Source organism: Bufo gargarizans, chromosome 3 (assembly GCF_014858855.1).
Source record: "Bufo gargarizans isolate SCDJY-AF-19 chromosome 3, ASM1485885v1, whole genome shotgun sequence".
In the NCBI taxonomy this organism is placed as follows: domain Eukaryota; kingdom Metazoa; phylum Chordata; class Amphibia; order Anura; family Bufonidae; genus Bufo; species Bufo gargarizans.
Window position 1 is genome coordinate 513088463 of NC_058082.1, and position 14164 is coordinate 513102626.

At 44.5% G+C, this 14164-nt stretch overlaps 1 protein-coding gene across 1 annotated transcript in view; it reads right to left on the reverse strand.

Moving 5' to 3' along the window:
• Positions 1-14164, reverse strand: part of SMS (spermine synthase) — a 170022-nt gene that overhangs the window by 91922 nt on the left and 63936 nt on the right. The window contains exons 5-7 of the mRNA XM_044283957.1: positions 11017-11192; positions 7957-8111; positions 1129-1218 (exon numbers count right to left, since the gene is read on the reverse strand). Coding sequence (XP_044139892.1) covers positions 1129-1218; positions 7957-8111; positions 11017-11192 — 421 coding nt within the window. The remainder of the gene's footprint in view (positions 1-1128; positions 1219-7956; positions 8112-11016; positions 11193-14164) is intronic.

A 14164-nucleotide genomic window follows, 5' to 3' on the forward strand; every position in this document is an offset into this window, starting at 1 on the left:
TTGGAATTTCTTAAATGATCCTGAGGATTATGGAACAAAAAAGTCAAGTGGAAGACCCAAAAAATTTCACCAGCACTGAGCCGGAGGATCCAATTGGCTGTCCGTCAAGACACTGGACGATCATCGACCCAAATTAAGGCCCTTACTGGTGCTGACTGCAGCCCCATAACCATCAGACGGCATCTGAGACTGAAAGGCTTCAAAAACAAAAAACTTGTTAAAAGACCTCGTCTCCTTGAACACCACAGAACTGCTCGTTTGGACTTTGCAAGAGAGCACCAAACATGGGACATTCAAAGGTGGAAAGAAGTTTTATTCTCTGATGAGAAAAAATGTAACCTGATGGTTTCCAACGTAACTGGCATGACAAGCAGATCCCACCTGAGATGTTTTCTACGCACCACCGTGGAGGGGGCGCCATAATGGTCTGGGGTGCTTTTTCCTTCAGTGGAACAATGGAGCTTCAGGAAGTGCAGGGGCGTCAAACGGCCGCTGGCTATGTCCAGATGTTGCAGAGAGCATTCCTGAGGGCCCTCGTCTGTGTGGTAACGACTGGGTTTTTTAACAGGACAATGCTACAGTACACAATGCCCGCAGGAGAATAACATCACTCTTTTGGTCCTGCGTGTTCCCCTGATCTAAATCCAATTGAGAACCTTTGGGGATGGATGGCAAGGGAAGTTTACAAAAATGGACAACAGTTCCAGACAGTAGATGGCCTTCGTGCGGCCGTCTTCACCACTTGGAGAAATGTTCCCACTCACCTCATGGAAACGCTTGCATCAAGCATGCCGAAACTAATTTTGGAAGTGATAAACATTAACGGCGGAGCTACTCATTACTGAGTTCATGTTTAGAAGTTGGATTTCTGTTTTGGGGGAGGGTAGTTTTTTTTGGGAGGTGTGGTCCTAAATTTTTGATCAGCTGAAAAACAGCCTGTTTCAGTTTATTCGTTGTTTTCATTAAATTGAATGCTCAAAAAATGTTTTGTCTCACTCCCATTTCTACTTGTTGCATGTTGAAGCTCTACTTGGAACCTTGTTAAGATCCAGCCATGCTACATATGATTTTTTGCCATTTTTAAAGTGGTCTTAAACTTTTGATCAGGACTGTATATTATGCACCTACCTGATAACAGTCTCCTTTCAGATTGTCTAGTACATCACCACATGTTTTTCGCATATGTTGTCTACATCCATCGATCACCATTTGGTCTATGTTTGAAGCATGTTAAGGTGAGATTATTTGTTTGTGACAATATAATGGGTCTTGCTGACAGTTCTGACAAAAGCGATGTCATTTATTTCCTGATTCACAGTTACAGCTGAGCATGGAAATTAAATGTGAGCTGAATGACAAAGAACAGCTTTACCGACTCCATCACTCAATCTGTCAACCATTACTCTCATTCCCTCTAGATGTTTGTAGTGAAACATCAGAACATCCTTTCTGGTAAAATAATTCACCAGTGCTAGATATATAGGCATCCCATAGTCAATGGCCTACACTGATTTGTTTTCTCAATGGAGTTTTCTATTTTCTACACTATTCAGAAGATTTTAAAGGGGTTGTGTCAAAAACATATTCTACATTTTTCAAACCAGCACCTGGATCTGAATACTTTTGTAATTGTATGTGATTAAAAAATTCTGTATAGTCAGAGAGCTGTAAAATAAAATGTATCTGTATAGCTCATTTCTTTAACTTTTTTCAGTCTAACTGAGCTGTTCACACATGCTCAGTAGGGCTGCAGTAAACGATTATTTTAGTAATCGACTATTTTATCGATTATTATTTACGAGTAATCGAGTAATCTAATAAGAAAAAATACTCATAAGACCCCCTGCCATTAGTCCCCAACACCCTTCGTTCCCCACTGTGCGATCAGTACAAGTGCCTCAGTTTCCCCAGTGCCATCAGCTCCGTTCCCCCCAGTGCCATCAGCTCCACTATCCCCCAGTGCCATCAGCTCCCCCCTTGTCATCAGATCTGTTCCCCCAGTACCATCAGCTCTCCCCCACCCCAGTGCCATTAGCTCTTCCCCACCCCAGTGCCATCAGCTCCACTCCCCCAGTGCCATCAGCTCTCTCCCACCAAGTGCCATCAGCTCTCCCCCACCCCAGTGTCTTTAGCTCTCCCCCACCCCAGTGCCATCAGCTCCACTCCCCTAGTGCCGTCAGCTCCACTCCCCCAGTGCCATCAGCTCTCCCCAACCAGTGCCATCAGCTCTACCCCACCCTATAGCCATCAGCTCTAGTCCCCCAGTGCCATCATCTCTCCCCCCTTGTGCCATGAGCTCTGCCCCCCTTATGCCATGAGCTCTGCCCCCTTGTGCCATCAGCTCTCCCCCCTTGTGCCAACATCTCTCCCCCTTGTGCCATTATCTCTCCCTCCATCGTGCCATCAGCTCTCCCCCATTGTGCCATCATCTCTCCCCCCCTTGTGCCATCAGCTCTCCCCATTGTGCCATCAGCTTTACTCCCCCAGTGCCATCATCTCTCCCCCCACTGTGCCATCAGCTCTCCCCCCACTGTGCCATCAGCTCTCCCCCCATTGTGCCATCATCTCTTCCCCTTGTGCCATCATCTCTCCCCCCACTGTGCCATCAGCTCTCCCCCCACTGTGCCATCAGCTCTCCCCCCATTGTGCCATCATCTCTCCCCCTTGTGCCATCAGCTCTCCCCCCACTGCCACTGTGCCATCGGCTCTCCCCCATTGTGCCATCAGCTCACCCCCACTGTGCCATCAGCTCTCCCCCCACTGTGCCATCAGCTCTCCCCCCACTGTGTTATCAGCTCTCCCCCACTGTGCCATCAGCTCTCCCCCCACTGTGCCATCAGCACTCCCCCCACTGTGCCATCAGCACTCCCCCCACTGTGCCATCAGCTCTCCCCCAACTGTGCCATCAGCTCTCCCCCCACTGTGCCATCAGCTCTCCCCCCACTGTGCCATCAGCTCTCCCCCCCATTGTGCCATCAGCTCTCCCCCCCATTGTGCCATCAGCTCTCCCCCATTGTGCCATCAGCTCTCCCCTCTTGTCCCATAGTCTCTGCTGCCCTGCTCCTCTTGACACCCGGATTGCACAGCGTCATTGGTTGCTATGACGCTGTGCACTCTGGGCGCCCGGCCTTAGTCGTGCCCCCGCCCCCTTGGTTTCACCAACTTAACTTTTCAGCAGTTAACACAGCGCGTCAGGTCACGGCGTGCGTAAGTCAGTGCAGCGCGGGACCATGGACGTGCTGTGAAGTGTCCAGAGGGCCCGGAGACCACGGAGCAGGAGTAATAGCAAACGCTTCACTCCCACTCTGTGGCCACATGACACAAACAAATCTTCGATGCAAAAAATTTGCATCGAGGATTTTTGTGTCGAATTACTCGATTTTATCGAGTAATCGTTTCAGCCCTAGTGCTCAGTTTAAATCTTCAACTGCTACCAGCCATGTGTTCTGTTAGAATCTGTGGCAGTTACAGGGAGATAGCTGCAGTAGAAAGGACATGCCCCCTGAGCTGCCAGGCTGAAGAGAAACTAGCACTGCAATTGGCGCAGTGAATGTGGAGATCTCTTAACCCATGTGAGGTACACGGCTGGTTCTAGCTTCGTTAGGGCTCAGGCACACAAACATATTTTTTGTCAGTGTCTGTACCTGTTTTTTTGTGGCCCGTTTGCGGAACCATTCACTTCAATGGGTCTGCAAAAAAAAACACAGAAATGACTCTTTGTGCATTCCATTTCCATAAGTCCGCATGGCTGTTCCACAAAAAAGACAGAACATATCCTATTCTTGTCTGTTTTGTGGACAAGGATAGTCATTGTTACAATGGAAACGTAAAAACAAACGGATGCAATAAGGATGTCACACGGACATCTGTATTTTTTGCAGATCCGTGTTTTGTGGACCGCAAAATACATACAGTCGTGTGCATGAGCCCTCAGAAAGAGACTGTCATGTACTATATGATGTTGGATTTTCATTTTTCACATCAATCATGGCATATATCCTTTAAAGTTTGCAGCGTTATCAATTTCTGTTGTGGATTTTCACCTCGGAATTCACCGTTTTATGTATGAGTTAAAACTGCAATATGTTACACATGTGGATTTTGCTGTGGATTCAGAATGGAAAGATCGACTACATGTTAACCTTTCCTACTGAAGACAGGCCTACAGCACTATTATGGCTCAGGCACACAAACCTACTTTCTTTCCTTGTCCGTTCCGTTTTTTTGCGAACAGTATGCGTAACCATTCATTTAAATGGGTCCGCAAAAAAAAAAGAAGATACTCCGTGTAAATTCTGTTTCCATAGGTCCATATGTTCGTTCCGCAAAAATATTTAATAGAATGTACTATTATTGTCTGCATTACGGGCAAGGATAGTACTGTTCTATTAGGGGCCAGCTGTTCCGTTCTGCAAAATACAGAATGCACATGAATGTCATTTGTATTTCTTTGCAGATCCGTTTTTTTGCAGACCGCAAACTACATATGTTCGTGTGCATGAGCCCTCAGTCCAAATATTGGTGCCATTTAGCTAGTAGCAACTAACATAGCAATGACTCCATTGTATTCAAGAGGGGAACACTCCACCTGCTTCTCCCAGCAGTATTAATGGCTCCTGTAAATACAGCATATGCAGACGCTGGGGACAGTGACGATGAAAGGTAGGGGGAGCACTTTCATTTTGAGTACCACGGTCTCATAACTATGTATTATAATATGTTTGTACTATCTGGCGTGTCTCCATTCAACAGAGCAGCACACTATAATGCCAGATCTGCTTTAGAGGGATATTCTAATCTGAAACATTTATGGTATATCCATAGGTTATGCCTAATATGTCTAAAAGTCCTGCCTGTAGGGGTGGTCAGAAGTTTCCATAGCTCCTATACAAGTGAATGGGAGTTAAAGAAACATAGTGTAACACAACGATCTGCACTAGTTTCCGCATCGTGTTAAAGGGAACCTGTCACCAGGATTTTGGGTATAGAGCTGAGGACATGGGTTGCTAGATGGCCGCTAGCACATCTGCAATACCCAGTCCCCATAGCTCTATGTGCTTTTATTGTGTATAAAAACAGATTTGATACATATGCAAATTAACCTGAGATGAGTCAGAGCTTGAAAATATGACTCTTCTCTGGTCACACAAGTAAGATATGACTCTTTTATGTTAATTTGCATATGTATCAAATAGGTTTTTTTTACACGATAAAAGCACACAGAGCTATGGGGACTGGATATTGCGGATGTGCTAGCGGCCATCTAGCAACCCATGTCCTCAGCTCTATACCCAAAATCCTGGTGACAGGTTCCCTTTAAGAGCGTAGCTCCTGGCACTGTTTCTGTTTCTATTCGATTGTATGGGAGTTATAGAAACAGCGTAGAACAGCTCGGTCGGCCACCTCTGGCCTCTTCATTTAGATGGGAGAAGACTGAGGAGGGCACTCTGAGATAGGAATATCCCTTTAAAGGGGTTGTCCGGGTTCGGAGCTGAACCCAGACATAACCCCTTTTTCACCCAGGCAGCCCCCTGTTATGAGCATCGGAGCATTTCATGCAGGGCAAGGGCTTTTTTGTTTACATTTCAAATAAAACAGGCTAGGACAGCGCTAAGCCTGCCCATCAGTGCCGCTGACATCACCGGGCTCACTGCTAGGTGGACAACCCCTATAAGTTCATCTGTTTGTGTTGTAGACTTCTGGAACTATTTTAATTATCTTTTCAAACAGTAAGCCCACAAATTAAATACAATAATGTATAAAAATATTCCAAATGTTCCAAAACAGGCTGGCTTACAAGCCTAACCACAGCCATTTTTAGGCTTGTAAGCCAGCCTGCCTTGAAATCTCCCTGAAGTTGTCTTCAGTAGCAGCGCTGCTACCAGTCCCCGTGCTGAAGGGACGGCGAGCCACACGCTGGGCTACTGCATGATGCTCTCTTATTTTTCCCTTTCATGACTGTGCCGTCCAGTGGATGAATCCCACAGGTACACTGCAAGTTACAAACGAGAACTGTGCGAATCAAATGATTATTCTCAAAAATGAATAACAAAGCTTTGCATTCACTGACAGAAAGCAGTGATCTTGAAAACCAGAACAAATGATGTTCATCACTTGTTCCTACACAATGAATAGGCTTTATCTATTGACACCAGAAACTGCAGGCAACACATTTGCCATGGGAGCTTTAATCATACACATCATGCAATGGACTGAATATCAAAAAGTATAAAAGATACTGCACACTAATATACCTCCTGTGAAATCGAGTAGACGTGAGGCTTTCCATCTTACAAACGTAAAGGCCCGTCTTACTACATCCACTTGAACCTGACAGCTATTACCGCATGTTACATTCCAGTGATGGAGGAAGCCACACATATTATGTGATTATGGGTAAGGGTTTAGCACTTCTGGATTCTTACAGCGAGAACTCACAGACCCGGACAGAAGTCAAATCCATTTCCAGAGCTTTACGGAAAATTAGGACTCGGCAATGCTACTCAAGCAAAGCCTGCAGGCAGTTTCTTCAAAGCTACAGTATTATAGAGGACTATAAGAAATCATTCCTGTACTAAATTTCCTCTATTCCTATATATTTACTATTCCTGTACTTAACACTTCACAACCACATGTACTGATTAAAGTGAAACATTGTCTGGCTATTATATTTTACTGATGACCTATCCTCTCTAGAGGTGATCAGTATCTGATCGGTAGGGGTTCGACACCTGGGACCCCCCACCACTGATGAGCTGTTTGAGTAGGCACTGGTGCTCACAATAGCGACACAGCCTTCTCCCTGCTCACCGAGCACAGCGCTTGATAAAGGTGGCGGCCCGCCACTGAAACGCGTAGCTAGCCTTTTATTTATAGTGTTTTGTGTATGTTTTTAATAAATAATTTTATAGATAGCAGAGCCGTGCGCTTTTGTTTTTCTTTTTCTGCTCCTTGTTGAGCGAACATGTTCCTATGAGTATTCTGGACTCCATCTGGAGGATCCCGGTGAACAAGCGCAGCAGCCTGACCTAAACTCTCTACAGGAGAGACCACGCCATTTCCTAGTGTTGTGCCTGGATTTGCACAAGATTATTCGGTAAGGTATTCTCACCTTGAGTCCTTATCTGGGAACCCTAAGGTATTTCACAAGGGAGCGCCCCTATTGTTTTAGATTTTCCATTTGATAGTGGCTGTGCTTAGTATCACAGCTCACCCCTATTCATTTAAATGGGGCTGAGCTACACCTAGTCCGTGTGACCACTGAACGTGACGTCATATGGCGTAGGGAAAGCTGCGAGAAGGCCGTTGTGCTACTGCGAGCGCCAGTGCCTTCTTAAATAGCTGATTGGTGGGGTTCCTGGGTGTCGGACCCCCTCCGATCAGCTACTGATGATCTATCTAGAGAGGTTATTAGTAAAAATGTCTTGGAAAACCCCTTTAACAAGCCAGAGATGGTAATACCTTCGCTCTGGTCCCCGTAATGTAGCTTTTCAATGTGCTGTATAAACTTTAGGCATGCTTACAGACACCTAAATCCAAGTCACATAAGCCCAGCCCTGGAAACGGCCAAACCCAGCCTGGAACACCGCCTTACACAAGCCAAATCCATTTTAGGACCAGGACAGCCCAAATATCCTGCGACTGTCTTTTAAAATTAGGGAAAGTCTACGCAAATGCAAGGTCCTTAACTATAGGCTTAGGCAATAACTACTTTTGCATGTTACTCAACTGCACAGCTGAAATTGTGAAAATGACACCTTGCGCTGTGAGGAAGAAGCCCAAGTATTGCAGAAATTACTAGCACGGTGTGCCGTTCCCTGGGGGCCAACAGAATAGGAAGTCTGTGAGGTACAGCCTCAGCCAATAGCTGCAGGGAGTGAGGTCAGAGAAAGGGATGCTATTCCTAGGGGACACCATACAAGTGCCCTGAAACTGCCACAGGACAGAAAAGGATATCTCCACCATAGTAACCATCTTTGGTTTCAGTTTGACGAGTTCATACAGTATGCCGCCATCACCTCCTCCAAGAATTAATACTTCTTTCCCACAGTAGTCCTCCTTGCCACTGCCCATTATGGCATGGGTGTACGCTAGATCACTTTCTGCTAAGTCTGTAAAAATAAAAATATTTAACACTGTGAAAAAAGGCAAATAGAAGTATTTATTAGAGATACATCTATTCCCCAACCCATGGCCCATGTGCGATGATGTAACAGAAGTACCGCCTAGGAATCTGATGAAAAAAAACATTATTACAATAAAACATCTAAACTAAGTATGCTGACATGGAGAGCGGCACCCCAGGGATCTCCCATGCTGTAGTGCTGGCCAATCCCAGCACTACAGCCTGGGAGAAGGAGACGCCCAGGAGAACAAGAGCAGGCTTCTCCCAGTTGAGCCGAAAATCTTAAGATACCGGTGCCTATAACGGGAGAACGGAGCGGCGCCCAGGGATAATAGTAAATGCAGGGAGATCCCTGGGCGCCGCTCTCCATGTCAGCATACTTAGTTTAGATTTTTTATTGTAATGAAAGGTCCTCTTTAAAATATAATATTCCACATATTTTCATTTTAACACTTAATGTCTACGGACACCATTAAAATGGAAAAGCTGACTTTTCCATGTGTTAGTGGTTATGTAGTTATATAGCTGCACTGAATTCTAGGCTCAAATCTTGCATTCATTTTTAGATCCCCTTATAGGCAGTATACAACCTGCTTTTAGTTTTCGATTTTTCTCATGTCCCTCCCAGTCATACATGCTATATGTGAGATTAGTGTGTCCAGAATGCTGCTGCCTTCACTAATTTGTGATGGATTTATTTTCCTTTGTGATGGTAGACACAGATGCTGAGGAGTGTATAACTGTTGCACCCTCCCCCTGTGCTTTCCTCCCTATCTTCAATGTGATTCAATGTAGTCTGTGTGACCGATCATCCCCGAGTCTTGGATGCTTTCCAACATCATGTAAATAGAAGAAAACAGCGGCACTCACCAATATTCTTTCTGCAGTGGATGCGGGTACAGCACAGCAAAAGGCAACAGCCGTTTTGCGCTTCCTGAGCTTCCTCCGGCCTGAGGAAGTGCAAAACGGCTTTGGTTGTTATTGGTCTGCTGTTTATCCCTCTGGTGCACCTTCTCATGCATTCAGAATTGAACTAACATGCTCAGTAGCTTCCCTTCCCCCATCCCCTCCCCTCAGTGCTGACGTAGTGACCTCATAGTGATGCAGGTGAAGTAGTCCAGAAACCTTTCATTCATCCATCCCTACTTCTAAATTCGTAGAAATAGATAATTATATATCTCTCTAAACAGTGGAGAAGAAAATTGAGGAGACGTTACATATCATATGTATGTCTGAGGCTATATGTAAAGGGCTATTGTCTATGAAATGGAAGGAGGAGTTAACACAGTCTAATTGCAAAGCATCCTGGGAGACACAGGTGCTTGATGAGCTGCTGCCCACCCATAGAAAGAAAAGAAAGTCTGTGAGTATAAGATCGTACCACCCTTAATATAGGCCTTACACAGTTGTACAATCACATATTGCAGATCTGTTGCAATGACTTCTGTGACTATTCATGCTGCAGATTTAAAAAAAACATGCCGAAATACAGAACAGATTTCCAGTTGTGTCTACTTTACCCTCAAGCATTCACTTTCCTTTAAAAGAACCCTTTCACAACATTTCACAATTAAATACTATAGAAAAAGTTGAGAAAATTTGTGTTATCAGTAAACGCACCTTCGCTTTGTGAGTAAAGCAATGTTTTTGCAGAGACAGTCAACATTTTAAATAGACTGGAACTGTAAAATGTTCTACGTATTGTAGGAAGACGCAAGGGTCCGGAAGGTATGTGTCACTGAGATTCCCGGCCTTGGTGAGGTAAGAGCCGGTAATTTCATGAGTCAGCAGCAGCAGCTAGCTGACATGGTTTTGCTATTTAATATGGCTGTAAAGCCGATCCGGGCCGGCTCTTACTGGGAGCAGCCAAAGTGCAGGGTGGATGGCTGCTCCCCACATTCCAGGCCGAGGCTTGGTTTGGGTTATAGACACAGGCAGCAGTCAGGTGGTAGGAATTTACTCCTCTCTGACAGTGAAGCTGTGTCAGTCTCTGTGTTGGGACCTGGGAGTTTGGGCCTGGGTAAAGGCCTGCTACCTTGTTGGCGTGAGAGCAGCTGGTTTCTGCTATGTCCAAGGACTTCTGCATTGCTGCATGGTGTGAACAAACACCAGACTCAAGATGGCTGTTTTTCTTGAAACTGAATTTTTGTTTTTGCTTATCCTTATGTGTGAATAAACACCAAACTGATTAAGTTAAAGACTTTGTGGTTGCCTCTGTACTGCGTGTCCACAAGCCTGTCTACCAGAGCAAATCCCCACAGTATGCTGTACATTTGTCAGGTGTTTGATTCATTCTTCTAATGTACTAAACATCACTTATAAAGTATACCAAAAGAAATAAGTCAAAGCAACTGGACATATTGCATTTTTTGCTCAAAACTTGTGCACAAAACCACAGTTACACCAGCGTACATCTCTTCTGTGTTCTGCAAACAACTGCAGTCAGGACTCAGTTGTGTACTTGCATATTAAGGATAATGGATATAGTTTGATGACAGAGAGGTTCACATCTTAGAAACAGAGGTAGACTAGTCTGCCAATTACAGCGCTGTTCTAACACCTCACCTGAGGCAGTTTAATTATTCTTAATAGATCTAGTCATGCAATGCAATCAACATCGTACCTCCATAAGGTCTTTGACCTCATGTTGATTATGATAAAAGATTATGCTGACTGAAGCATGATTCACCAGTATTTGTTGCCGGAGATTCTTTGTACAAGTCATTCTAATTAAGAAGGCCAGTTGAATGACAAGTGAAATGTCTTCAAAAGAAAAAAAATACAAGTCCAATTGCTTTGACTTATTTCTACGAATATACCATGGTCTGGATGAATGAGAACCTTCACAAATATTACTTGTAAAACAGACAAAATAAAACAGGGTCACTTACTAACATCTCCATTCAGGATGAGAATATTTCCAAACTGCTTAGAGTGGAGAATTTTGATGTTCTGATAAGATGAGTCTTTACTGTAAACTATTTCATCTATGTCGTACTCCACTAAACGCCCGTCAGCCGTGGGCCAGTATCTGTCAACTTTTGCTCCTCGAACGATGGTCGGCAATCTAAGGTGGAAAAGGAAATGGAGCAATGAACAATATAATGCAACAACCAAATAATAGGCACATAAAGAAGCTAACCTTCATACATACCACTTTTTTTTACCAATAAGACACAATGGACTATAGGACGCACTCAGGTTTACAACGGAAGAAAAAATATTTCAAACCACTTAAAACTTCCATGGTGGTGTAAGGTAGTGAAGGGTTTAATCTCACAAATCTGAGGTAGAAATAGGGTTTGTGTTTTATTCTGTGGTCTAGAATTAACATGGGGGTTATTACTTCGTAGTCTAGAACATATGAGGGTGCTAATATTTTTTCCCCAATTATCTATGGTCTATAAACATTAACCATTAGCAAGAGAATACATTATGCCAAACAACATCCTCATCCTTTGTTCTCGCAGGAGATGAGCAGCTGCCAGAAGGGTCTTGTAACAGTGGCTGCTGTGCGCCGCTGTTCTCCTGCTTACAGACGCAGTCCTGGGCACCGTGTTCAGCGGTGATCTGCTGTCTGTGCTTCCCCATTCACCGCTACAGTCTTGGGCTCTGTCCTTGTAGGTCCTGTTTGTTCTGGGATCTGCTCCACAGTTTCCTTTCAGCCCTGGCCACAGCATGCTTGTTACCTGCAGCACTTCCTTAAGTACCAGCACGTCACTTCCTGTGCTTTATGGGTTAGATCATGTGACCTCGCTGACCAATCCTAGCCCTCCTGCACTTATATAAGTGGCTCAGCCCCCTTCCCAGATGCCTGAGTGTCAAGGTCCTAGTGTCCTGCAAAGGTTGCTGATATCTCTGCTTATGTTCCTGGACTCCGCTACCTGCTTGATCCCTGTCTGTTTGACTTGACTCTCCTGTTGCCGAGCCGGACTGCCTGACCTGTGCCGCCTGCCCTGACCTATTGCTTGTTTGACTTCGTATCTGCATCAAACTTCGGTCCTGCACTGTTGTTCCTGGTTATGACTCGGCCTGCTGACTACGTCTGTACCTCTGGTACCTTGCTCAGGTACCTCCTGGTCCACCTGGACCAGCTGCCTCGTGTGCCAATCCTCCTAAAGAAGTAGCGACCTGGTGTTCCTCTCGGGAAAGCCTATCCCCACCATCAGGGGTACTGTGAAGAACGAGGGGTTCACTTAGACAACGCTCTTAGAGGAGGTAGGACGCGTGGCACAGTGAGTTCACACCTGCTGGTTCGTGACAGGTCTGACAGCGGCTAATTCCTTTTTCCACGTTAAAATAAACAGCACACTTGGTTGAGAGTGTATGTCTGTGGTAAAGTAATGAGAAGTAGTTACAAAGCAACTATTTCATGTGTAAGGCTACATGGACACATTGTCAGTTTTTGATGGCTGTTTTTCAACTATTCATCAATTTTCTGTCTGTCTGTCCGTTTTTTATGGCTGTTAAAAATGGCCATGAAAAACTGATGAATTTTTTAATAAAAATCCCAAACTCTGCAGTGCCCTCAGTATAAATAATGTCCCTCGTGGTGGCGCATAATGTCCTCCATAGTGGCCCCTAGCTGTAATGTTTCTGTTTAGCAAAAATAAATAAATCCCTTACCTTATCCATTTGTTCGTGCAGTCGCTCCTCTCTTGATTGAAAAAGACCTGTGTTGAGCATGATGAAGTCACTGCATTCTCCCAGCATGATCACGTGGTGACATCATCGCGCTGAGTGCAGCAGGTCCTGTTCAATCAAGAGCCTCTGCACAAGTGGATGAGGTAATTTTCTTTTAACCCCTAAAAGGCCTTATTGTACTAGCATAGCCGTTTTTAACAGACGGATGCACTCCAATCTAAGCGGTCGTTAAAAACAGTCTCATTTGGGTCCATCCGGCCGTGAAAGACTGTCCTATTTTTTGATGGCCGCTATTCACTGTCCATTACAAAAATGGCAAATAGCCCCATATACTTTAATTGGTGCTAAAAATGGCTGTGCAACGGCCGTTACTTTTTAAAACAGCAATCATAAGGACAGTTTTAGCATTCGTGTGCATGTAGCCTTAGTGGTCTGAAAAAATAAAATAAAAAATCAACCTTAAATGGCATTCCTTCTAAAAATCGTACATCACGTACACAGCATATATACAGGCATTACGTATCGCCACGTCCAAAAAAGTCTGAACTATTAAAATATGGTGAACGCCGTAACAGAATTTTTTTTTTTTAAACACACAATTGGCATTTTTTTGTCACCTTGTCCCCTCAAAAAATAGGATAGCACTGTTCTATTATAGGCCGGACGTTCCATAAAATGCAGAATGCACGAGGCTTTTTTTGTGTTTTAATTTTTCATCGTAATACTTTTTATGGTATCGAAATTTAGGCAAAATTTTGGTATCGTGACAACCCTACTGGAGAGTGATAAGAATTGATGCTCCACAAGCAGTTACTAAAATGTCAGGAGAGGTGACAGCTCTTCTTTAAGAATTCTGTTTCGTGTTCCATCATAGTTGCAAAAAAACTGAATGAAATGCTGTGACAGATGTGACATCTGATAGATCCCATTGTCTTATAATAGGTTCCACTGGGATCCGTCATGTTGGCTGTCATTTGACCAGAAACGAATAGCAGAACATGCGGTGCCATCTTTGCTGACAAATTTGACAGAACTTCTGACACAGATGTCAACTGGCCATAGTCCGCTCCCAGAAGTTCCTGGATCATATATAGCATGTATACGGAGGATCATATAAGCCAGGCATCCTCAACCTGCGGCCCTCCAGCTGTTGCAAAACTACAACTCCCAGCATGCCTGAACAGCCGACAGGTATCAGCCTACAGCAGGGCATTGTGGGAGTTGTAGTTTTACAACAGCTGGAGGGCCGCAGTTTGAGGATGCCTGATATAAGCAGATATGTGAGCTGCTGCCTGTCAGGTAAAAAAACACCTATCATAGTGTACAAGAAAATGAGTGCAGGCAGTAGTCTGGCTGTGTGTTGTAGGGAGACTTAAAGGGGTTATCTGGGAAATA